The 24651-nt window shown below is 43.0% G+C and overlaps 1 protein-coding gene and 1 long non-coding RNA gene across 10 annotated transcripts in view; one reads left to right on the top strand and one right to left on the bottom strand.

Annotated features, from left to right (window-relative positions):
• The window catches only part of LOC134866923 (mitogen-activated protein kinase kinase kinase kinase 4-like), a 33042-nt gene that overhangs the window by 4655 nt on the left and 3736 nt on the right, over positions 1–24651 (bottom strand). The window contains exons 7-24 of one of the 8 annotated variants that reach the window (XM_063887137.1): positions 23941–24116; positions 23687–23759; positions 23347–23557; positions 21042–21203; positions 20625–20711; positions 18698–19021; positions 17476–17631; positions 11814–12095; positions 10379–10470; positions 8971–9131; positions 8623–8720; positions 7839–8017; positions 7446–7563; positions 6633–7091; positions 5123–5237; positions 3769–3936; positions 2912–3055; positions 621–755 (exon numbers count right to left, since the gene is read on the bottom strand). In XM_063887137.1, the coding sequence (XP_063743207.1) occupies positions 621–755; positions 2912–3055; positions 3769–3936; positions 5123–5237; positions 6633–7091; positions 7446–7563; positions 7839–8017; positions 8623–8720; positions 8971–9131; positions 10379–10470; positions 11814–12095; positions 17476–17631; positions 18698–19021; positions 20625–20711; positions 21042–21203; positions 23347–23557; positions 23687–23759; positions 23941–24116 (3140 nt within the window). The remainder of the gene's footprint in view (positions 1–620; positions 756–2911; positions 3056–3768; positions 3937–5122; positions 5238–6632; positions 7092–7445; positions 7564–7838; positions 8018–8622; positions 8721–8970; positions 9132–10378; positions 10471–11813; positions 12096–17475; positions 17632–18697; positions 19022–20624; positions 20712–21041; positions 21204–23346; positions 23558–23686; positions 23760–23940; positions 24117–24651) is intronic. The other 7 variants (XM_063887138.1, XM_063887142.1, XM_063887139.1 and 4 more) reach the window with 7 other exon arrangements.
• LOC134866930 (uncharacterized) lies at positions 7211–9867 on the top strand. 2 transcript variants are annotated; one of them, XR_010166096.1, is made up of 3 exons: positions 7211–8038; positions 8140–8277; positions 8995–9867. It is a non-coding gene; the product is annotated as an uncharacterized LOC134866930 (long non-coding RNA). The 2 variants fall into 2 exon arrangements; XR_010166095.1 differs by having other exon boundaries at positions 8973–9867.

The following is a 24651-nucleotide window of genomic DNA, read 5'->3' as shown; positions in this document are numbered from 1 at the left end:
TTGTTCCAATATGAGGGGGTATTCTTTAGCCTGGTAATACCAGCCTGTATGACTTCGCTTCTCTCCGGCATACAGTCTGGAACAGCGTCATTGGATTTGGATTACTGTAATGGGTGGAAACCTGTGTGAAGTTTAAAATCATTCCCCTTAACCAATCACTAACGTTTGGTAATGACGTATGTTATGCGCCGAAGGGCAGGCTCTGACCTGACGCTTCCTACTTCCACTTTCACAGTAGTAAACAAATCTCTACCTGCGAGCGTGGCTGTCAAAATGGCTCGATGTTGTCAGTGTAACCTAAGGATTCAGGGGACAGTTCGTAACTCGAAACAATTATTTGAAAAAAAGGAAGAATTCCTTCAAGACTTGAAACAACCGAGCGGATAGCTGGTAGCGTCTCTTCCTCCGTCGCCATTGTTGAACCACAGACTACAATTCAAACTCGGCACCAACTTCGACGTAATCGCTCTCAACCCCTCCCCCTGTCCGCTGATTGGACCGATAGAATTCGGAGTTCCAGTAATCGTACGTAATGAATTCTTCCCCAGTCTCACGTACAGGAGCAAAATGAAATTGGGCCGAAGTACGTAGGCTGGTATAGCCAGGCTAGGTATTCTTACCGACATTGTAGTGAACGCAGCCCTCCAGGTCTCCGACCGTGACCCAGCCCTGTTTCTTCTCCACCTCGGGGTCGTTGTGCAGGATCTTGTTCCTCAGCCAGGACAGGTAGTACACACGCAGCTTGTTCTTCTTACCTGTCGTACATCAGAAAGGTCAAAGAGGCTCTAAAATAAAGTCTAAATTCTCTTCTTACGCGAGTTTTTAAGATAAGACAAGGTGAGGTACGAGTGAAACACAGGACAGTACAGATAAGTCAAGGAGTCTATATTATAGTACATTATGGTAAATGTAATATTTTATTGTGCATATTGTCAGTGTGCGAGACCTTGAGGAAGGCTGCAGAAACACGTTGCATTATTTAAAATACTACAAGAGTAGCGACTAAAAAACATCCCCATTGGCTGCTGAGTTCTTGCAGAGCTTTTGTATCTCGTCTGCAATCATTGTCATGTGAAATGCATCTAAATCATATCATTTTCATCTTTCCTGCTGCCAAGGACACTCTAAAATGTAATGCATGAAATACATTAGAAGACCCTGCAGTGGGACGTTGCTCCCTCCTGAATGTCTGCAGGGTTTCGCAACATATCGGGAAGTTGGTGATGTCGTGCGGAGTGGCCTTCATGTGAACATATACTCGTATGACCGCCGTACATCCCAAGGGAAACCCATTTCTGTGATCTGCATCAGGATAAGACACGTTCCATGAGTCTGGAAGGGTTTTAGGAGGATCCTTAAAACGAATGTGTTGATATGTATTCAAATTAAATCAATCTTTCAAAGTCTTAAAATGTAGAAGACATTGGAAGAACAGTTTTATAAATAATATTTTTGATGATAGTTCATTATGAATTGAAATGTCTTTATTAATTAATTATAATGAAATAAAGTAAAGATTTAAAATATGACTTATAATAATAATTGGTATCATATATTTAAATAAATAAGCTATTTACCAAATGACGCTCACAATATCATCACTAAGATATGGAAGGCAGGAGCAAAATCTTACTACTTTCTTTGTAAAATTGGTCTTACATTTTATTCGGAGTGGCATAAAATCCCCTTATCTTTAGGAACCCCGTCTGTTTCGGTTTTTCTGCTTCCTCTGAAACATGTGTAGAATAATTCTTTAGCCTGTCACTCAGTGCCAATATTTCCATGACGCAAATTTTGGAACCGTAACCAAACTATGACATGGAATGAAATTGACGTGTGTTGCTCAGCGACATTTCCTTTCACGGTAAGCTCAACGTGTGTGTCAGCGTTATATATTGTAGAGACACACACACACAACATGGTCACCGAGCTGAGATTTACTCAACATCCGTTTGGCTCAAAATATATGTTGTGACACAGCGTGACTGCCGTGTGAGCACTGCATTGAGAAAGAGGAGAAGTAGCGGCATGGGACAACTTTCAATCTGAGACAACTGAATTGCATGTGCGCAAAACATATCTATGCAACAGGAGATGTGCACAATTTGTCTGAGAATACATCGGATGCAATGATGTAAAGTTACTGAGAACATTTACTCAAGAACAATTCTGAGGTACCTGAGTATCTCTATTTTATGCTACTGTGTACTTTTACTCCACTACATGTATTTAATCCCTTTAGTTGCTAGGCAGATTAGGATTAATGATGGTAAATATAATCAGCCCTTAAATCAGACTGTAGTTCACCTGCAGTAAATCCAGCAGCTACCCTGCAGTACACAAAGCCATTCAAACTAGCTGCACCTTTACCAGCTCTGAGAACACTTTAATGATCAATCATTATAAAACATATCAGAGATATTATTCTGAAATGGACCAATCAGACAATGACTACTTTTACTGTCGCTACTTTAAGTACATTTAGAGGAGAGTACTTTCTACTTTCACTGGAGGAACATTTAGAATACTTTTACTGTGACAGAGTATTCCTACACTCTGGTACTTCTACTTTACTCAAGTACAAGATCTGAGTACTTCTACTTTACTCAAGTACAAGATCTGAGTACTTCTACTTTACTCAAGTACAAGATCTGAGTACTTCTACTTTACTCAATAGCACATCTCTGAGTACTTCTACTTTACTCAAGTACAAGATCTGAGTACTTCTACTTTACTCAAGTACAAGATCTGAGTACTTCTACTTTACTCAAGTACAAGATCTGAGTACTTCTACTTTACTCAAGAACAAGATCTGAGTACTTCCTTTATCTCTGATTGGATGGGGCTGTGTGTGTGTGTGTGTGTGTGTGTGTGTGTGTGTGTGTGTGTGTGTGTGTGTGTGTGTGTGTACCTGATATAGTGACCAGGACATTGAGTCCCTCCAGGACGTCCATCTGCTGGAAGCGCCGTCGGCTGATCAGAGGATACACTTTCCCCTGACCGCTGCGATCCAACAGCATCAGACCGCTCTCTGTGCCCACCAGCAGGTTCACTCCTACACACACACACACACACACACACACACACACACACACACACACACACACACACACACACACACACACACACACACACACACACACACACACACACACACACACACACACACACACACACACACACACACACACACACACACACACACACACACAATTAGGAGAACATCAGTACAGCTGGAAATATAGCCTCAAGTCTAGACAGTGTTCTGCAGTGTAATCAGGGATCTGCTGCCCCCATGTGGTGAAGACTTCACTGAATTCAGTATGACAGTTTTTATATCCCGTATTTACACACAGTACAAATAAACACACACACACACACACACACACACACACACACACACACACACACACACACACTACAAATAAACACACACACACACACACAGTACACACACACACACACACACACACACACACACACACACCCGCAAATGGAGTTATGGAGACGTGTTGGAGCAAAGAGACTGCCAGTTTTTAACATTACAAATCACTGTGTTGCAAAAAGGTCTGTTTTATTATTTAAAAATATTTTTAATTCTGTTTTTTTACTGTTTTTATTTAGTTTTTGTTCTTGTTTTATTCTTATTTCTTTATCCTTATTTTTCTTATTCTGTCAAGAGTTTCTCTTTTGTGTTTATGAAGCATTTTAAGATACCTTAAGTGTATGAAAGGTGCAATGTAAATAAAGTTTGGTTTGAATTCTTACCCCAGAGTGCGGCACACAGGATCTCGGAGTTGAACCTCTTCTTGTATTTGCGGATCTCGGGCGTGTCGCTCTGCGGGCGAGTGTTGACCGGGTTCACGTTGACCACCGAGCCTTTACGGGATGGGTCGGCCCTCAGCGCCTCCGCCAGCCGGGCGTCGTTAGCGTATCCTACAAGGTCAAAGGGAAGGGCTTAGGTAGGATGGTGCAGGAAGTACAATTCACCAGGCAGGGGTGGGGGTCGGTCATACGGTCAACATTAGAGAGGAGGATTCATCTCATGCGTCAGTCCTGCAGGAGTTACTGTCACGAAATAGACTGAGAAGCAGCCACAAGTGACGGTATTTCAGCAGCTGCATGTTAGAGCAGTGGTTGAAGGTCACTTAGCAAAGACAAACAGAACAGTAACGCATCTGTTATTTAATTTGGGACACTAAGTAAGCTAAGCAACCTCCTCTGAAGCATCATGTAACTTTATATCTGTCAGAAAGTGAGCCATCCTTCTCTCTGCGTCTCTTTACTGCAAACATCTGTAGAGAAATCAAAGTGAAACTGAAGTCTATTATACTTGAGAGGTCAGCGGCCGGTCAGCAGCTGTATCAGGTAAAGTAAAGGATCAGCGTGAGTCCTTAATGCTGGACAGATCTGGCCTCGGATGCCCTGATAAGGAGGCTTTGTGCAGCTAACGAGCTCTGAGAGCACGCCAGAAACATTCCTTTTAGTTCAATTTTGAACTCTCTGAACGTTTTAAAATAATCAATGTTCTCTACCCCGGGTTCCCTCCGGAGGAACCCATGTTTCAAACCTTGCTTCTATAGCCACAGCTTCAAAGTGAGATTTCAGACTCCTGGTAGCACAAATGACCACTGGTGATCAGTCCCGACCTAAGCTTGAGAAACCTTTTTGCATGTTGTGTAACAATGTACAACGTTTGTCCAGGAACTACAGATGAACAGAGGCTTCTTGGCTAACAAACCTACAGAAATGTCCATTAAAAAAGACATATTAAGCTGTCACTGTGACATGTTTACATGCTTTAATGTTCAAAACGGTCTTTAATTTTCTCCCTCTGGAGGTAACCTTGGGATTTTAGCCTTTGCAGACCGTTTACATGCACTAAAACCTATATAAGACACTACAGGAAAGGGACAAGCCCAAAAAGCACAACAGGGGCTTCTTTAACGCTTCACAGTCCATTTTCAACACACTCAAGGAGCTTCTGTAGCTTCCTCTAGTCCCTGGATCTTTAGATGTAAAGGTTGTTAAAGGCCTGTGTTACAAAAGTTCCCAAAACTATTTGTTGTTGTGAACTTTTTGCATCGTTTCACACAGCAGTGAGTGGAGGGGCAGGACTTACCGATGTTGTTGAGGGCGCTGCCGGTGGATGTGGAGACTTGCAGGAGGCGGGGGTCGATGAACGGAGTGAAGGAGGAAGAAGACTTGTGTTTCTGCATGTTGTTGCTAGACTGGCTCTACAGCGAGAGGAAGCAGGAGTCAGTGGTGACAGAACATCAACACTATGGAGATCCAAACATATTTACAGCATGAGATGTTTACAGATACATGTAAAAAAGACAATGCAGGCAAACTGAGGGTCTTTCATGCTAATACAATGGGCATTCAACTGGAGGGTAAAGTATAAATAGGGCTGAAATGGGCAAAAACAATGGAGGGTAAAACATATGGAATATATTCTGTTGACAAAAAGAAACATGAAGTATCTCCATGGGAAACATACTTGCCGTTGAGCTCCTTAAATGCCCTGTTATGATCTACTGTCTGGGGAATGTGAGAATATGACTCGTTGGCTAAAAATAGTCAACAACAAGGAATAAAATGAGATTTAGATGTTTGCTGGGAATGCTTCTGAAACCACAGCTAACCTCAGAGGAGACATTAGAAAAACCAGAGCTAGCATGTCTGTTGGGATCATAAATAAAAAATTCACAGAGCAGCGACGGGACTACATGTTTTCGTATGTTACTCAAGTACTCAACAGGGGAAACAACTTGGAAATAATGTGCTTTTTTCCCCTAAAATGATCCGTTAAACACCGCACCCCACTCCAACACCAACATCTCTCTGCAGAAAGTCAGCAGAGAAAACAGACGGGGGGCCATGAAGGGTTGGATAAAGAATCCCCCGTGCCAGCAGAGGGCCTCAAAAAGAGACGCAGGAGAAGACGCGATCACCATGGGCTGTCAGAACTGGGCAGCAGTATGAGCAGAATAGTATTTGTTTGTTAGAATAAATCTCCTGGAATACACGAGAGGATCGCTATGTCATCCATTTCTGGTTAAAACAATTACATTTTTCTGTATTTTCAGCAAAAAGAAGGCAGTGAAAGAAGAGCTCTGTGTCTTCAGGCCTCAAAGGAGGAGGATCTTACGTAAGAAAACAAACAATGGAAGCCTACGTCAGTCAATACTTCGTTTTGATCTGATTTCACTTAAAGGGGGAAGAGGGAACGCTCCTGAATGGGTTGCTCTCTTGTATTTTTTGTGTGTTTTGGCTGCGGCTATGAACTGTCTTATGCCGTCTTAAGCCTAGACTAGTTTCTACTTCACTGTATTCCAGGTTATGGCAGCCCATGATGATTTTCACCTCCTGTTCTTTACAAGAAAGGATGCTGCTGACAGGTGCAAAAGCGCTACTTCGGCCCAAAACCTTTCCATTAGGAGAAACGTGCTGCAGCTTCAGAAACACTGCAAATGTGAAAACAGCATTTCTTTATTTGCAAGATAGTTTCTGAAGCTGCAGCGTGTTTCTCCAAATGGAAAAGTTTTGGGTCGATGTAGCGTGTTTGCACCGAAAGAAATGGCCCCTTCTAAAGCGAGAGTCCTCTTTGGGGGCTGGGGGCCACATACCTCGATGAGGAGGCTGAGCTTTTCCAGCGGGCTCTGGGGGGACATGGTGGAGGGGCTGGCGAGGCTGGAGGAGGAAGGGGAGTTGGATGCAGAGGAGGAGGGGGAGGAATGGTGGCTCTGCTGGATCAGGTCTGGGAGGTGGTGGATGCGGCCGGCAAAGCCGTTCCTGTCCGGGTGCTGAGTGGGGTGATGATGGTGGTGGTGGTGATGGTGATGATGGGGGCTGGGGGTGTGGTGGCCGAGGCCCGGGCTCGACGGCAAACCAGGGGGGCTCGGGGCAAAGCCTGCGAGCGGGCCGGGGGTTTGAGCCTGGCCCGGGCCGGGGCTCGGACGCTTTCTGTTGTCACCTGCACTCTGGAAGTAGAAAGAGGGGTAGACTGTGGGTCTACATGTGATTCTGAGCAGCTGAGGCGAAGGGAAGGTGTTGGCTAGAGCGAAGGGCCGACTACAGTAGCTACTCTACAGGCGGAAGGAAAACTCTCGTTAGTAATTAAGATTTTAAGATAATCCGGTCATTAAGGTGTGTTTCTTTGACCTTAACGCACATTATTACTGCAATTGAGATTAAATAACTTGCCTTTTTTTTACCTGTTGTGCCACTTCTGCTGTAATAAATGTACTTATATTCTGATTCTGTTACTAAATCAGCTATGGCTTTTCCTTTAGCATGATTAAGTTCTATGAGTTTTCAACAAAATCAACACAACAAACAAAATGGGAAAGCATTCAGGGTTTGAATGAACTAAACAAAACAACTGAAGGCGTGGTAAATGATGAAGGTGTTTGTCCTGTTTGCCTCTCTCTGGCCGGTACCTGTCTGACGATCAGAGTGCTGTCTTTGCAGGGCGTCGAGCCGGCGTCGCTCTCGCCTTCGTCGTGAACGATCATGGTTTTCACCGACTCCGTCTCTCCATTGCTCAGCCTGGAAGAACTGCAGGAGAAAAGAAAAGTTAAAGGAAAAATATAATTCTTATCCACAAGCACCTCTTTTCACGCTCTGTCTGTGATTGGTCAACAGCTTCGAGATGTCCCGCCCCTCAGTCAATCATGTATAATGTGTTGGAGTGGGAGCCTATTGAAGCTTGAGTATTACAAAATGATGTCACTATGTCCTTTAAGTACAAAAGAGTCCAATGGAGGTGTTTCATGCACCTATATAACTCACTACAGAAAAGAGAAATTGGGTCTCTTGAAAGTTGTACATACACAGCTTTGGAGTCCTCCGGGCCAGAGGTCGACTCCTCGCCGGCCTCCTGGTCCACCTCTTCATCGTCATCTTCATCGGTGGTGTCTGAATCATCACTGGAGGACGAATAATCTGTCACTTTATTCGGGGGGCGAACGTCATCCACTGCACGGAGCTCCTTTGCCAGAGCCGTCAGGTCCTAAAGGTCGGGAGGTGAAAGGTAAACATTACTTGTCATCTCATCGATTGATGTCCATTCTGGGCCTTTTATACACGCGCCATTTGCTTAAATGTCACATTTGGTTAATCTTCCTTTGAAAGAAAGTGAAAGCAGGAAACAGAGAGCTGCAGGAAAAGGAAGAGGGGTTATCACCAGCCAATGAGAAGCCAGCGTGAAAGCAGCATGAGGCGAGGAAAGAGATGACTGTCGGGCAGCTGATGCTCTTCAAGCCACTGAAGGTTAGTGAATTAATTTGAATAAAGCCACAGTTACTAGAGCTTGAAAAAGGTGGTTAGAGAAGGCATGAGTTAAGACGGCCACCGCCCAGGCAGGAGGACCAGTGGAGAGAAGGCAAGCGATAAGTGCAGGAAACCCAAAGACTTCATTTCACTGAGTCACTATTGGATGAGAGCCGATCACATGACACAGTCCAAACCAGCTAGTTTAATAGCATTCATACAAGGAGATCCAGCTTTCAAACAAACCAAAACCACGTTATAACGACTACACACACACACACACACACTTCGTCTAAATCTATCCCTGCTATCGAGCTACAGCACTGGCTTTGAGTCAACTCTCACCGCCGGTCTGTTCGGCCGGACCAAGTCCTTCCTCTCCTCTGGTTTTTTCCCAGCATTCTCTGGCCGTTGGAGGGGAGAGCCCTCTGATTTGGAGGAGGCTGAAGGAGGTGGAGGTCAAAAGATCAGTATTTATTCCATAAAAGTGATGACATTAATTGGCAAATCCAAATGTGTATGCATGTGTGTGCAAGTAACCCTCCCAACCACCGTTATATTTTCACCAAGCGCGTGTCGCTCCTGTGCAGCTAACTAGCTTTGGCAGTAGTCGTATGTTAATGGTGGTGTTTCCATTATTTTGTCCACCTCCTAGAAGTGTTGATTTGTCAACATGTGTGTGTTTGGACTCACAGCGGGCCCTGAATCTTTCTCCAGAGCCGCAGTGAGACCCGGGCTGAGAGCTGGAGTTACTGGAGCTGCTGGAGGAACTGGAGCCTCCGCTGCCGGTGTTACTGGTTGTTCTGGGAACCAGTTTCTCCACCCGCTCCCACAGCAGCCGAGGCTCCGGCGCACTGTGGGGCCAACAGGCAAGAAAGTTAGCGATGAAGAGACTTTTTTTACTTTGTGCTTTTTTATTCTGACAGTAACTGATGTACATTTCACAAAATAAACTCCAATTGTCCTTCTGTGGCTTAGCAGGTGCCTAAATGATTAAAAAGGGAAACAGAAATTGGAAAAATCCTGCTTAATGATTGCTTTAACAAAGTCCACGACAAGGCTCACAAATGTGCTAAGTCGCTGGGAGTTATAAAGTAAGAACAGAGGATATTTTGTTCTTGAGAAAACAAAGTGCAGCCCCCCAGGGAGTAAGATGCCACACAGAGACTCTCATGAGACAACTTAAGGCTTGTAAATAGAAAATGTTGCAAGTGTGTGTGAGCACATTCACACACAGTTACAGAAATATCACAAGGTTAGACAGCTAGCTGTGTTACATAAACCCTCCCACACAACTCCATAAACAAAGAATACAGCAGCGCAGACAGTGAGGAGACTGGGTTCACTTTACAGACACAACCCTCTTTATGTGTGTGTGTTAAATTCATCTCCCAACAAGGCGGGCGTTTGTCTTTGCTTTCTTTTCTGAGAGTTATATATTTTATGTCTTTTAAATTACACGGTTTAAAACAGCAGACTGATTTTCACACTGTTTCAAACACTTTTCCCCCTGAAGGCTGTGGACAAATTGACATTGACAGATCCAGCCCTGTTTACAGCTGCTCCACTGACATATTTCTGTCTGGTACATTTACAAAAGTCTTATTTTTACTTTACTTATGTCTTTGCACTTGATGCTACCTAAGTACCTACAAATGACAACAAAATGCTGTTACATGTATTAAAACAGGATACAATAAAAGCAATCTTATACTTAAAACTGTGGAAAGATCCATTAGAAGTACATTTTGATGCTATTACTTTTCTACTTTTCCTTAAGTAGAATTTGGAAATCACGGTTTTAATTGTAGTGGATTATTTTAAGACTAAACTATTTGTACTTTCACTTAAGTCGAGGTTCTGAGTACTTCTTCCAACACTGAAAGGCAGCCCACAGGGCAGTATCCTGGGTCCACTCCAAAAAACCCCACTTAAATTGTTCTTCTTTAGTGATATACTAAGAATTATAAAGGTTTTAAATAACCCAACAGACATCTATTATAACCATGCATACATCAGGCATGTAACACTAATAAACTCCATTCCTACTTCCAAAGAAACACAGAATTAAAAAGCAAATCAGAGGCGTCAGGTCCGTTACCTTGCAGGGGGACGGTGCACAGCATGGCTGCCGTGATGAGGCGAGTCTCGCCTTGACAACACCGGGGACCTTGATGTAGTCCTTACAGGAACCTTGTTTGATAAAGACAGTGACCAGCTCACACGTAAACACACTTGTAATGGGCTTGGAAGTGCAGCGCATTAAATACACACAAAAAAGAATGCCACTCGAGACGTTGGGGTAGCATCACAACAAGCCTCGTTGACACCGCCCTGCTAAATAACTCCAGAGTAGTTGCTAAGTCTTACGCTGCATTCATATTCACATTCAAACTCAAAGTTGTTTAAGTGCTTTGCCTAAAGACAAGGGCCATTTTTGCAAAACGGGAATACCTGACTGCAGTTGCCTACTTTATACATCCTGTGCAACATAAAACAAGTTCTGTTCAAGTGTGCTCTGATAAGTAAAGCCTTCATCTCCACCTACCACGAGCCACAGCACCACTGAAAAACCAGGCCATCACGCCCTCCGCTGCTTCCCAAGGTGCATGTAAATTTAGTAAAGCCCATGAAGAACATTCGGAAGCATCCAAAGCTCAGAACAACACAGCCGAGCAGAGTGTTGTTTCCAGTCACAGCAGCCATCATCATTTAGTAAAGCATTAGCGGCCATTATTATGCTTTTTTTAGAAGCTTGAGTTAGAGGCAAAATGGAGAAGATGTGGACTGATGGGAATGAAGAATCCATCGTTCTCCTTCACTGCAAGACTAAAATGACTCCTGTGCAATAACCCGATGCCTGTGAAAACAACCTGTGTCTTGACAGGGTTGTTGTTGTTCAGCTTACACATGGTGTCCTTTACTAACTGTGGCTCTGTATAATGAACATATATGAATATAAATAACTTTCCTACTCTTTAGATTCTGACCACCCGCATGTGTGGGTTTTACCACATAGCCTTCCTGTCCATCCTATAATTAGCACGCTATACATTTAGGTGGGAAAACTGTTTTCTAAAAGTAGAACTCTGGCTCCTCCTTTGCTGATTTTCTCTTCTTCTCTAGTTGTTTTAAGCCCTTTTGAGGCCGTTCAGAAACAGCTACCTGGGTGTGGATTCAACCCCCTGTTGTGTTTTATAATTGAAGCGAGCTACTTTTCTTTTTGTCATTAAAGGTACTTCCTTTTCCCTGGATATTCTGCTTATCAGGGGAATAGACTCAGAACTATGTGTGATTTCCCAGGAACGCTAAGGTCGACCTTCTCTTTTTAGTATTGAGTCAATGTGGATTTAATTAAAAAATCTAGTACGCTCCTACAAGCTTTTCTCTGCAAAATCCAATAAATGAATTTGTGCATGATGAAGAATCAGGCGGAGGATGGAAGTAATGAACCCAACAGTTCGGGATAATGACAGATTGATCTCTTGGGAGTCTACTACTTCCAGACTACACCATCTTTTTCTCCCTGTCCTTACCCGGGGCGGCACCTCCTCTGAAGGGGCCGGATCATTGGGCCTATACGGGGGTTGGGGTTTTGGGTCAGTGCGTGCAGGCGTTGATGATGACGGTGATGAAGATGGAGGGTGATGGTGGGGTTCCTGGTTGTTGTTGTTGTTGCGGAGGTGAAGTTTTTCAAAGCTAGAGGGGAGCGGCTCGCTGAAGGAGTGCGGCCGCGACACGAGAGGCGGGGCGGTAGGGATGGAGTTTGACGAGGCCATGCTGCCGCTGCTCTTTAAAGCAGCCAGGTGGGAACGGACCTTACGGACAACAAAAACACAGCGGGGGAGGTAGGGTCAGTCTGCATGCAGTGCATAAAAGAAAGGGGCTTCTGGGTATCTTTAGGGGTTTGTTAGAGTGGAGCCATATGGGAGCTTAGAACTGTTCCCTGAGGAACCCCTAATGTAAGTAAAAGCTTCAGGAAAACTACAATGATCCTTTTTAAGAGAAGGATAATGTAGAATCACCAGATTCATCCATCTGCTCAGGGATGAGAGGGTTATATTGAAATGTATTCCGTTATACTTACTAGTTACATGTTAAATAATGTAATCATTAACCTAATTTAGGTATCAAAATATATTAGTAATATTAACTGATTACTTCCCGTTAGTTTGGATTATGGAAATATCAAATGCAATGACCAATTAATGCAACAGATTTGACTGAAGTGTATTATGCAAGACGACAGAACAATCAGACCGTAGAAAAGAAACCAAGATATTTAGGATCAAACATCTTCAATTATAGGCTAAGTCTACAGAATAGTGAAGCTAACAGATGCTGATTTAGATTAGATTAATAATCAATTAAAAGCACCTACTGCATTTAAAATAATATATTTAAGTAAAGAATCATTAAAGTAAATTCAGGCAGTTTATCTATACTATATTGGTGTTGTTTTTCAAAAGTGTATTGTGATGTATTAATCCTGCGTATTATCCCCTTTTATTTTGAATCCTGATTATGTAATCCTATTTCATGTAATATGTTACTCCCCAAGCCTGGCAGTACATTTGTTTAAATGGTTCCTGACTCGTCGGCAACCAGAGGAGCACTGAGGACCCAAATAGAAAAGCAGTGCCTTAGAGTTTCTTAAAAGGAAGAGTAACTTTTGCTCCTCAAAGACACGTACCTCGTTCATTAAACGTGACAGATTGTTTTTATCCCAGCCTTATTTCTGAGTCTCTTTTACATTAAAGTCACGGCAACAGCCTCGCTGACCTGCAACATTTCAATCCTCCATCACCTTCAACACTGAACAAGTCTGAACTGAAAGCCGTCGGATTCATCTGAAGGCTGGCAGCGGCACATCGGAAGAGATTAAATGCTCATCTTCTTTTTCAGAGCTGTGTAATAAATCTATCACTGAACTCTAATCTCTAGAAGCGTGCCAACTGCAGGGCTTATTAATTATAAACACCCTGCAAAACACTTAAGATACGGCATCAATGCTATGTGTCGTCGCTTAATGCTTACTGACATTTAAAAAGGTATACATTCACTCTCATACGACACTTGTTTTTGATTTACTGGTAAGAGAATAATGTACGTATGTATTTGTGATACTCAATATCTTGGTCTCTTCTTTTTAAGGTCACACTACTAGTCATTTTACTGGACAAATGCTTTTGTCCGACCCTGCTTGTTGCACAGCTTTGTTGAAGACTCGATTATAATCCTGATTAATTACAGAAAGCTACAGCTGCTATTCATTAGAGTCTTTGCTATGGAGGTAGTTTGGGTCAATGACTCAGAATAATGTCATAAATGATCAAAATGCTGTTTCAAATTAAGGTTTATTTGGTAAGCAGTGTTGTTAACTGTGTCAGGGTTGTGCAACAGCACCACTGCAACCCGACACATGGAATAAAACATTGATTTTACTTTTGACTTTGACTCAAACTACAGAGGGGGCTCTTCAACTGCTGTCGTGTTTGTTTGCATGGAAAAGTTGATTGGCCTCTGTCTCACAGTTTTAATTAATGGCTCCAAATCATAGCACAACCCCTAAATAAACCACATTTGCATAACAAGAAGAGAGGGAATAGTCTCAAAATCCAAGTACACACAAATGTCATGTCATACTTTTGATTTCTGAGAGAACAGGGAGGAAACAAAAGTTAAAAAGCAACAAAAATAAAGAGGCGGTGAATGAAGGGATGAAGATCCTGAGACAAATATGGGTCACTCTTATTGTTGACTCATTCCCAATTAACAATCATCTTTAGTTACCTTTAGGGGAATCACCTGGTTCAGTTATAGTGCATTACACTTGTCGTTTTAATTAAAGACTATGTGCATTTTAAATCCCTCATAAAAAGGAGCCTCCTCCAGGTGTCATCCACTGTAGGACCCTCTCAATATCCATTTAAAAGAGAGGAGGACAAAGGTGACTCTGCGAAGCTGGGTGACTATAATCCTAAATTAAATAATACATGTTACTAAATGGCATTTTAAGGCATGAGAAATCCATACAATCATTAATTTACCCTGATTTAAATCTAGTGTCTCATCCATACTTTTGTTTTTGTGTCAGATGAGTCAACTTGACCAATTTTAGACCTCAGGAAGTGTTATGCTTCACCAACGTTCACCAAGCATGGAGATACATAGTTTTAATAAAGCACGATTAAAGGCTGGCATGCAAACACACATGTAGGCAAAACCAAATGCACGTCGCACAGCATGCACGCAGTCATAGCACAGGCAAGAGAGCTTGAGACTTCAGAGGACCCGATTCCAAACTGATCCCTACACCCTTTCCGTGCCCAAAACGACTGGAGTTTGATTTACACCCTGCGCTGATTCAGCTGTGAGTGTGACTACAGACGGAGTTCACGTAGTGGGAGTGTGTCGGGGTCGGCTTGGAATTGGGCCTTTCTTCAAGTAGCTTCTGTTGTCTAAATGGAACTGGACCTCTTACGCCAAGACTACGGCTTCTTTCCACTTGGGAACTAGTTCAGTTCAGTATGCACGTTTCAATCTTATTTAATCAGCACTAATCAGAAGACGTCATATGAACCCATCCGTGTAACAACGTTAAAACACAACGCCAGAGCTGACTCGCGGCTAATGAGAGAACACTGATTCCACTTTTAACATAATGGCAGATGCCTAATTAAACACCAGTGAATTACATCATTGCCCCCATTTTACCACGTTACAGCATCATTTGAATAATTTAATCTGTGTGGCATATTCCAAACAGATTGACTTCAATGAACCGTGATTATTCATGCTTAGTGGGTTGACTCTTTCTCTGGGAAGAAGACGAATGTCTGAGTCACCCTGCTGTAAATCTGGGTGCCCATAAATTATGGATGAATTTAATCAGCAGCAACACAATGAGGAGTTACAGTATGTGCCGCTCCCAACATACCAGCATCGTATGTTCACATACACACACATATATGCGGTCTTTGGGAGAAAGAGACATAATTACACATCGGGAGGAAGTGCTTTTGTTTGCTTTGACGAGTGGGAGGACAACCTGTCAATCAAAGAGTTAATCATGGGGAGGAATTTGTAAACAGGGATGTCATCATTTAAATTTTTTTCCTTAAAAAGTTTAGTAGAAAGGGAGAATCTACAGGGTCCAACAAGTGCAAATGTGCAGGAATGGCCCAAAACACATGCGATGAAGAAACAAGTACAAGAACAACGAGCACCGCTACTCAAAGCCCTGCATAAGCGAGACGCTGCAAACACATAACTCTGGCCATAACAATTATGCAACACTTTTAATGTCTGTGGTTTCTGTTGTGCGTTTTGTATTCGCAGCGTTTCAATTATGCAGCACTTTGAGTAAACGCTGCACATGTTTCGCCAAGTTGGTAAAGATGCTTCTTCATTTGCATCGTTTATTAAACTGCACCTGTTGGCAACCATAGATATATATATATTAGATAAAGAAATGAATAACATCTCAAGTATATACTGGCTTTACAACAAAAAGGTATGATCATTAGCATCACCTTGAAGATTTATTGAAGATACACAATAATTCAAATTGAATTGATGACAACCCTGAAGTTTAAAAGAGTCCTCAACAACAGCATATCGTTGGATCCAATATCCAGAACGAACAACCTGAAAGAGTTAAGAAGAAACCCCAGAAAACATCACCTGAAAGAGAGAACCTTAATGAGGGTTAATGCTAAGAAAAAGAAGACAAATATCCAGTAAGACTGACTGTCTTGTTTCCCATTAAACCATCATTTTGGAAATGGTTTTCGCTTGACTTCATGCAGGGAATGCCTGCCAAGTAACTGACAGCACCGTAAATCCATTTGTTTTTCCCCAAGGCCAGCATTATCGGGAAATGTGCATCCACAGTCAGCATCGTCTAAACAATATCATAAGCAAGACTTTCAGATAGAAAAAGCAGCATCAAGCCAACATTAAAGCACCGAATAAATCATACCGGATGTTTTATGGCGAGCATAATCATTATATGATTGTACCATTACTGCGACCCATCCTCCATGTTTAACTGTAACAGTGAGCCGCTGTATACTGAACAAAGAGAAACAAGTCCGGCGTCAACATTTCCTGTTCATTCATGACACACCCTACCAAGAAGGTTTTTATTTTGAAGCCTCAACAGGAAGTCTTTCTCCCACCAACAACAACACAACAGGAGTCACTGCAGGTCAAATCGTATGGAAAGGACATGTATGTAGGCATCACACGAGCATGTCTTATGACCCCATGTGCTTTTATTTTGAAAGAGCTTTAAAGGCATTCCTCCCACTGAGACTCACTCTTTTCTCTCAAACAGAACATAGTCCAATACACCAATAGCTGAATCCTGCAGGAGAAAAGGGGTTAGCGACCATCATGACCACAGCTATTTCTTTCTGTGATTCTTTCTTTCTTAAGATCTCCATTAGGGATTTTAAGGCATTTCTCCTCACGCTCTTTTCTTTCAAATGTCTAGACAAACATGTCCAGAGTTTAATAGCACATACTCCATTTTGTTTCCAACGAAAGTGCTGATCACTCAACGACAATCGCTAAATCCTGCAGGAGAAAAGGGGGTGACGACCATCATGACCACAGCTCCTTCTTTCTTTCATTCTTAGGATCTCCATTAGCACTAGCATTAGCTATTCTCACACACATACAGCCAAACATAACTAAAGCAAAAGCACTCATCTCATCTCATGTAATTAACAAAGTGAAAACAAAAGAATATCCTCCTTTAAACCATCTTCAGCCAAACAAAAATCATATCTACCAACCATGTCACATTTGATTTAGCTTTAGGGTAACATGAACCTCCTTTCTTGCTCACATCGTGCTTCAGCTAACTGAGAGGAAAAACATTTTTCACTTTCTTACGTAATGAGGCATAGGTGGATCTCTCCTTGTTCTAATTCATGTCTGTTACACTGGTGCCGCTTCATCTGGAGCTACTTCTAATCTGTTAAGGTCTTTCACTGAAGCTCTGGACCAAATGACAAAACAGTAACCGAGCTGCAACGGAACCAATGCTTTAAACATGTCTCATGATATGCAGTGGTGGTGACACACACGTTCACATTTTGCACACTCAAAATGCTGCCTGTGTCAAAGAGCTCTGAGAGCAAAGAAGAAGGACTCCAGAGGAAGGGTTTTTGAGGACGTTGTGGTTACCTGTGGTTCCACGGGCCGGTGCATGGCGGGCGCCTCGGAGGCCGAGTTCCCGTTGGGGTAGGAGGACTCGGAGCGTGGCGGCACCGGAGGCTGCGGTGGTTTGGTCTGCGCCGCCTGAGGAGAGCCCTGGATGTTCTTCCGGTATCGCTCATCAGCCTAGAGAGGACGGACAGCAGCATTAGCAGTGGTTTTGAGGGTCAATGTGACGTTAAGAGCAGTGGACAGAAGCTACGGTTAGCGCCGCCGCACAGACGTTGAATTAAGCACGTCAGAAAGTCATGGAGGAACAACAAAGCACTTCCTCAAGGGCAGCGGTGTTATTGTTGCCACAGTATTCCCACATCCCTGCTAGTACGACAAAGGCACCACAACCAGCAAAGAGGGTCATGCATTTTTCATGTTGAGAGAAACACATTCACAAAGGTTAGGACACACACCGAGGTCCAGGACGGAGACTCTGAGGGTTTTTCAGTCTGACGTGTCAAAGAAATTGTTGGCATGACCTCATTTATTCCCTCAAAACAAGGTAATCCAATCTTGACCGGCAAATGACTGCTCTTAAACTTCTACCATAGCTTTCACTCAGCTGCTCTAAACTACTTTGTTGGGATCTAGATTGATTTTAACTTTTAAGTATGTCGTCTGAGAATAGCAAATGTTTGCAGACCGATGTCAGGGGCTGCGGATTCAATCACATTCCCAATTAGTGAATCTGATTGACTCAATTATAATGTAATCAGCAAATACATTGTATATGATTTGTAGCATCAAATTGGAGAAAAAGGGTCCCGCGTTTTAGTAAGGTCAGACTGAAGCATTCTTTATGCACCAGTCAATCCTCAAATTAAATACAGAGCTACATCCCAGGTAAGCTAGAGGGTCATTGAGCATGTTTCTCAAGTGTTGACCTTGTTGGTGTTGCAAATACTGCTGCTGCTGTGATGTAATTCAATTGTCAGACTCGACAATAAAGTATTGTGTTATCTTATCGTATTAAAACTCAGAGAGAGTGAGGACTTGAGCATTTGGACAAAAAGACTGGTTGTAAACAAGCCCCCAGACAGCTATGTTAGAACAAATTCTAGCCAATTAGCTCGTCTACGAAGCGTCCACACACCACACACCAGCAGCTAGCCATCCCCACGCACACCTTGCACCCCCCAGGCAGTGCGGGTGAGTTCACACAAGCAGAGGAAGCAGCTCTACAGCAGCGAGGGTTCACCTCTCTGATTGGCTCAGAGCTGGGGGCGGGGTCAGCGACAGGAAGCTTGGGCTGTGTAGTTTTCTCCAGACTGTGATTTTGAGCGGTCTTTTCAGAGACAGCGCTCTGCGGTTGTTGTGTTGTCTCCGGCTCAGAGCTCTGCGGGGACTTTGCCCCCTCTTGCTCTCCGCTCTGGGGGGGTTTGGAGCTCGGCTGCTGAGATGATTTGTTACTGTCATGGCCGGGGTTTGGCTGGAGGGACAGCAGGTAGGCCTGCTCCTGCTGCAGCTGTTTCTGGAGCTGCTGGGCTTGACGCTGCTCCTCCAGCTCCCGCCATTTATACTCCTGAGTACAGGAAGGGGCAAGTTGAACCAAAACCTCAGACAGAAAAAACCTCTGGCAAGTTCCTCCTGGGACCCCGACACATTCCTACCTGAAAGAGTCTCAAAATCCGCCTGATCTTCAAGAGGGAAATCAAACCTGTTCTCCTTTCTATTGTAGAATAACATAAATGTGCCAAAACAGGTGCAAATCAATATACAGCACATCTTCACCAACTTGAAAACACGTGCGCTGCAAATACACAAATGTGTCCAACTGTCAAGTGTTTACGTGGGTTAGCTAAATTTGCTAGCTAGCTTAAATCACATCTGCAATAATTTCAGAAGGAACCATGTGATCACATTGTTCAAATAATAAAATAAATAAAACTCAGGTAAGTTTCCAGTGACCAACCAAGTGCTCCGGTCCCAGCTGTGTGCGTCACCTTTTAGTGTCCCCTGGTTTCCGTTGTGTTTTGAGCTTCTTGCAGCGCTTTGTATTTGCAGCGCTACATTTTTTGTAAACCCTGCGCATGTGATGTCAAGTTGGTGAATATGTTCCTTGATTTGTCTTTTGGCACATTTGTGTTTTTTGATTTGCATCTTTTTAACCCTAGGCCCTAACTCCAGCACAATCTCTTTGGGCTACCTTACCCTCCCCTTTCATATAAATAAATAAATGTGCTAGGGAGATTCTTTCTATTTTTTTAAATGTCAAACATTTGGCTCGACTAGGCTCTAACCCCCAAAAACTAAAGCAACATAAGCTTGTGGGGCAGATGTCCAACCACACATCTGTTAGAGCAGTTAGCTTTAGCTTCTAACCACTGAACTAACATAAGAGTAATGATTATTATAAGAGTTTTGAAAGATTGCCGTATGATTTTTCCTCGTATATGTGGCCTGAGAGATTGTTAGAGTACTTTAAATAAGATTTGAAAGGATAAACGTGTGAAAGCCAACCATGATTTTAAGCTAGAGTTAATAAATGGTGACTGTGTAGGAGCCGGGGAGCGCATCCGATGATAAAGTGACGGTGTGAAGCCTGGAAGTGAAGACATGAGTGCTCATATCCTTTCATTATTCCAGTATCCTCTGTATCCCCTAAAGAGGAGCTGAAAACATGAAGTCACAAACCACTGAATTATCCCTCAGAAGACCTGAAACAGAACCGTAAGACCTGGAATAAAAACAGGGGAAACCCTCTCTTCCAGCTGGATGACTGGCTTCCTGGTGACGGCATTACTGTCACTAAGGGCCTGTAAACATCCCGGCTAACAGAAAGAAAATACCTATTACGCTCCGACCTCATTTGTTAACGGCTCCCTGTGGATCAACCAAAGTTAGTCCCAAAAACATAATTTAGTTAGATCGAGAGGAAAAGTTTGTGCAACCGAGAATTATAAGTAGCTGCATTAAGACTTTTAACAACGCGCGAGCCGTGGAGACGATAAAAAGATCACTTGGGACTGAAGAACGGATGGAAATAACATTACGGGAATATTTAAGATCCACAGAGGCAAGTGGGAAAGAGAGAATAAGATTACTTAGAGAGAATAAGGGGCCAATAATTTAAAAAGGTCGTATTATATTGAGGGGAAAATGCACTTTAAAGTGACGCGACTCACCAGCAGCATGGCCTGTTCATGCAGAAGCTGCTGCTGCAGGATCTCCAGATGCCTCTGCTCCTCCTCCAGCTGACGACGGATGTACTCCTGTCAATCAAACACACCGTCCCCATTAGTTTAGATTTAAAGGGGCCCTATTCTGCTCATTTTCAGGTTCTTATTTGTATCTAGTGTCTCTCCTGGGACATGTCTCCATGCTCTAATGTTCAGAAAGCTCTTCATGTTTCTCATACTGCCTGTGCTGCAGCACCTCTTTTCACCCTCTGTCTGAAACCAGAGCCGAGTCTGCTCTGATTGGTTAGCTGGCCGGCTTCTGTTGTGATTGGTCAACCTGTTAGAGATGTCCCGTCACTCTGCTTACTTTTATAAATAACTGAGTAGCTAATAAAAAAATCTTCTTGTGAGTTTTTCCCTCACCTGTTCTCTGTCGGCCCTCCTCTTCTCCTCCTCCGCCCTCCGGCGCTCCTCCTCCTCTTTGCGGCGGCGCTCCATGTCCTCCACACGTCTCTTCTCGTCCTGTTCACGGCGCCGCTGCTCGCGCTCCTGCTGCCGCCTCATCTCACGCTCACGCCGTTGTTGCTGTGGAGGCGGGACGAGAGTTAACGGAGAAACCGGTTCATGTTCCCCAGTGGGCAGAAACGGACTACATGTATCGGGATGAAGCAGGAAGCTGTTCTGTTCTGTAGGATAATACTTTAAGACTGAAGCTATACGCCTACTGCCTGAATCTGCTCATCCTCATACTTTTACATGTGGCCCTAAAAATGTATCGAAATTCTGACTTTCTTCAAAATGTGGACTCTTTTTTTAACAAAATTCTCAACTTTTCAACTTTTGGGACTCTTTTCCCAAATGTTGCCTTTTCTAAATTTCGACATTTTTTAAAATTCTAATTTCTTCTAAAAATGTCTGACTCTTTCCAAAATTTAGACTTTTTCCAAAAATCCTTTTTTTTAAATTTTTTGAATACTCTTCCTAACTCTGAGTGGATCTGATGTTCTCTCTCCTCTGTCAGCTGTTCTGTTCTGTAGGCTAATACTTTCAGTGTGAATCTATACACCTACTGCCTGAATCTGCTTCACGATTTTCTCTTTCTTTGGTTCATTTGTTGTGTTTTTAATTCAGCAGCTGAACCTATATGTTCATAAAATAGTGTGTGTGAGATTAACTGTGTGTGTTAAACTAAAACGGAGCATTTTCTGTCAGCTCAGATTTTACTTTTGGATAAACAACATATATTTTTAGCTTATTACTTGTATGAGTGTATGAGTGGCGGGACATGTATTAAACGCTGAGCTGAAGTGACAGAAAAAGGTTAAAATGTCACTTCATTTAAAGCCCCGCATCAAGACTTTTTGAGAATTTTAGATAAACCTTCATGTGGTGCAAACTTTGCTGCGTGTCCTGTGCATTTTCCAAACTATTTACATGCAGTTTTTGGAGAAATAAATAAACATAGCAGTATATTGTAGAGTATTTACTTATACAAGCTGCGGGACATAAATGAATACACACGTAGATAAGCTGAAGTGATGGAAAAAGGTTAAAGCGTCCCATTTAAACCCCTGCGTTAAAACTTTATGAAAGTAATATGTTAAGTCTGAAAGGCAGTGATCTGATACTCGGCTCGCTAAGACGACACGATGACGATATTAAAATGAATTCTGTCAGTCAGTGTGTTATGTAAAGGTTCAGTGAAAGCTTCGGGACATTAGATTGGGTTACAGTATCATGGAGTTTGGGTAAATGCAGCCTTCAGGAATCCACAGGAGCTAAGGAGAGCACGTGCACGGGGATATCTCTCTAACACGGCTCGGGTTCAGCTGTGTGAATGAAGAACACAGCCTGGAGCTACTGTGGGAAAACACCCGCTTGGTGGAGTCATTTATATTCAGACTACTTTATTTTCCATTAAATTAGCATATAATGGAAATGTGTCTGTCAACACAGCAACGTTAGTACTTTAACTGGCATTACAACAAGTTAACCACTAAGAAAACTACGAAACATCTGCACATTTAGCTCCTAAATGCTGATGTCATTCCTCCTCAAAGGCTTCTCTTGTTGAAGAAGCTTCATAAATAACTCACTTCCTCTGAAGCAGGATTATTTTTAGTCCTATTCTAAGTGACAAGAGTAGATCCTGGGAGCCCTGCTGTGATGTTTCATCAATAATATAAATATGTATATATACATACTTAAGATAATGTGCAGGCAAAGCCACAGTCGTTCACAACCGTGCTTTTAGCATTGTTGGTCGTCACTGCTGAAGATATTTTGACTTTTTTTAATGAATTAAACATTCTTTAAATTATTTCCTGTGCAGTCAATGTTTTTTAGCAGGATCAGATAAAAAAAGAAGAAATACCCCTTTAAATACCAGCTCGTTGAAATAGTTCTGCTTTCGTTTTTGCTTTAAAAACACTTCAAAATAACATTCATTTCCACTTTCCCAGGGTTATATTCAATAAACTGTGTATATACTATATCAAATCCACCAAATATTAGAATAAATTAAAAACTATATTCCTTTAAATGCCGATATAACGCAGCTTTTTGTATTTTTATGAAAATATGTTTGAAAAATGTAAATGTCCCTAGTGAGGACAAATCTGAGAAACGTCAACACATCCCACATGTCCTGCACACTGCGTATTAGCTCAATATATTTGATATTAAAATGAACTCCCTCTCTGAAGTATGACAGGTCGTCAGTGCTCACCTCCTCCAGCCGCCTCCTCTGCTCCTTCTGCTGCTCGATACGTTTCTGCCTCTCGGCCAGTAGTTGGCGCTTGTACTCCTCCTGCTCACGGAGTTGCTGCTCCTGCAGGAGCTGCTGGCGGCGCAGCGCCTCCGAGCGCTCCTTGTTCTCCTGCTGCAGCCGGATGAAGTCCCGGCGGAGGGTCGATTCACCGGGAACGTTCACTATGGAGCTGCAGGGAGGACGCAACGAGAGGCGTGAGCTGCTATCGTAGCTATTTAGTGCTGAGGATTTAGTGCAATGTGTAAAAAAAGTAAATGAAGCAAACTGTTTCCCACGAGTTGTGATAATATATTCTCACCTCGGCTCTCCTTCTTGCTCAGATGCCTCTTCCTCCTCTTCTTCGCTGCCACTGTATTCATACTCTGTCTCGTCTGAGGAAAGCAAGGAAAAACAACATACCAGCTGAGTCAAAGTGGTTAAACTGTAAACACACAATGTTCATATTGAGTACCGTTTCATTACAAACCCACATGTGGAGACTTTATCCTCTCTTAAAGTCAGAGGTGGAAGTATTATTTTAACCTCAAAGGTGACATAAGGAGGAAGGTGTACCTTTCTCGCCCCTCTTTTTCTTGGTGCGGTCGATGTGGTCTTTGAGCTGGATGCGGACCTGCCTCTCATTGGGCTGGTCCCGGATGTACGGGTGTTTGAGCAGCTGGTCGGTGGGGGGGCGCTGGGTGTAGTTCTTCACCAGGCAGCCCTCGATGAAGCTGAAGAACTTCTTTGACCTGTAAAGGATGAATTATGTTTTTAGCTATGGTGTGAAATACAGTTTACTTTATTATAAGACGGCTGATTGGTCAATTTGGACATTCCAGAGGTCTGCAAACTTTTCAAAGCAGACTGCTGTTAAGGAGAGCAGACTGTTGCTAAGGAGAGCAGACCGTTGCTAAGGTGTGCAGACTGCTGTTAAGGAGAGCAGACCGTTGCTAAGGAGAGCAGACCGTTGCTAAGGAGAGCAGACTGCTGTTAAGGAGAGCAGACCGTTGCTAAGGAGAGCAGACTGCTGTTAAGGAGAGCAGACCGTTGCTAAGGAGAGCAGACTGTGCTAAGGAGAGCAGACTGTTGCTAAGGAGAGCAGACTGTTGTTAAGGAGAGCAGACTGTTGTTAAGGAGAGCAGACTGTTGTTAAGGAGAGCAGACCGTTGCTAAGGAGACCAGACTGCTGTTAAGGAGAGCAGACCGTTGCTAAGGAGACCAGACTGCTGTTAAGGAGAGCAGACTGTTGCTAAGGAGACCAGACTGCTGTTAAGGAGAGCAGAC

Source organism: Eleginops maclovinus, chromosome 7 (genome assembly GCF_036324505.1).
Source record: "Eleginops maclovinus isolate JMC-PN-2008 ecotype Puerto Natales chromosome 7, JC_Emac_rtc_rv5, whole genome shotgun sequence".
Taxonomy (NCBI): domain Eukaryota; kingdom Metazoa; phylum Chordata; class Actinopteri; order Perciformes; family Eleginopidae; genus Eleginops; species Eleginops maclovinus.
The sequence above is the reverse complement of the archived record's forward strand: the minus strand, read 5'-3'. Positions and strand labels throughout refer to the sequence as shown.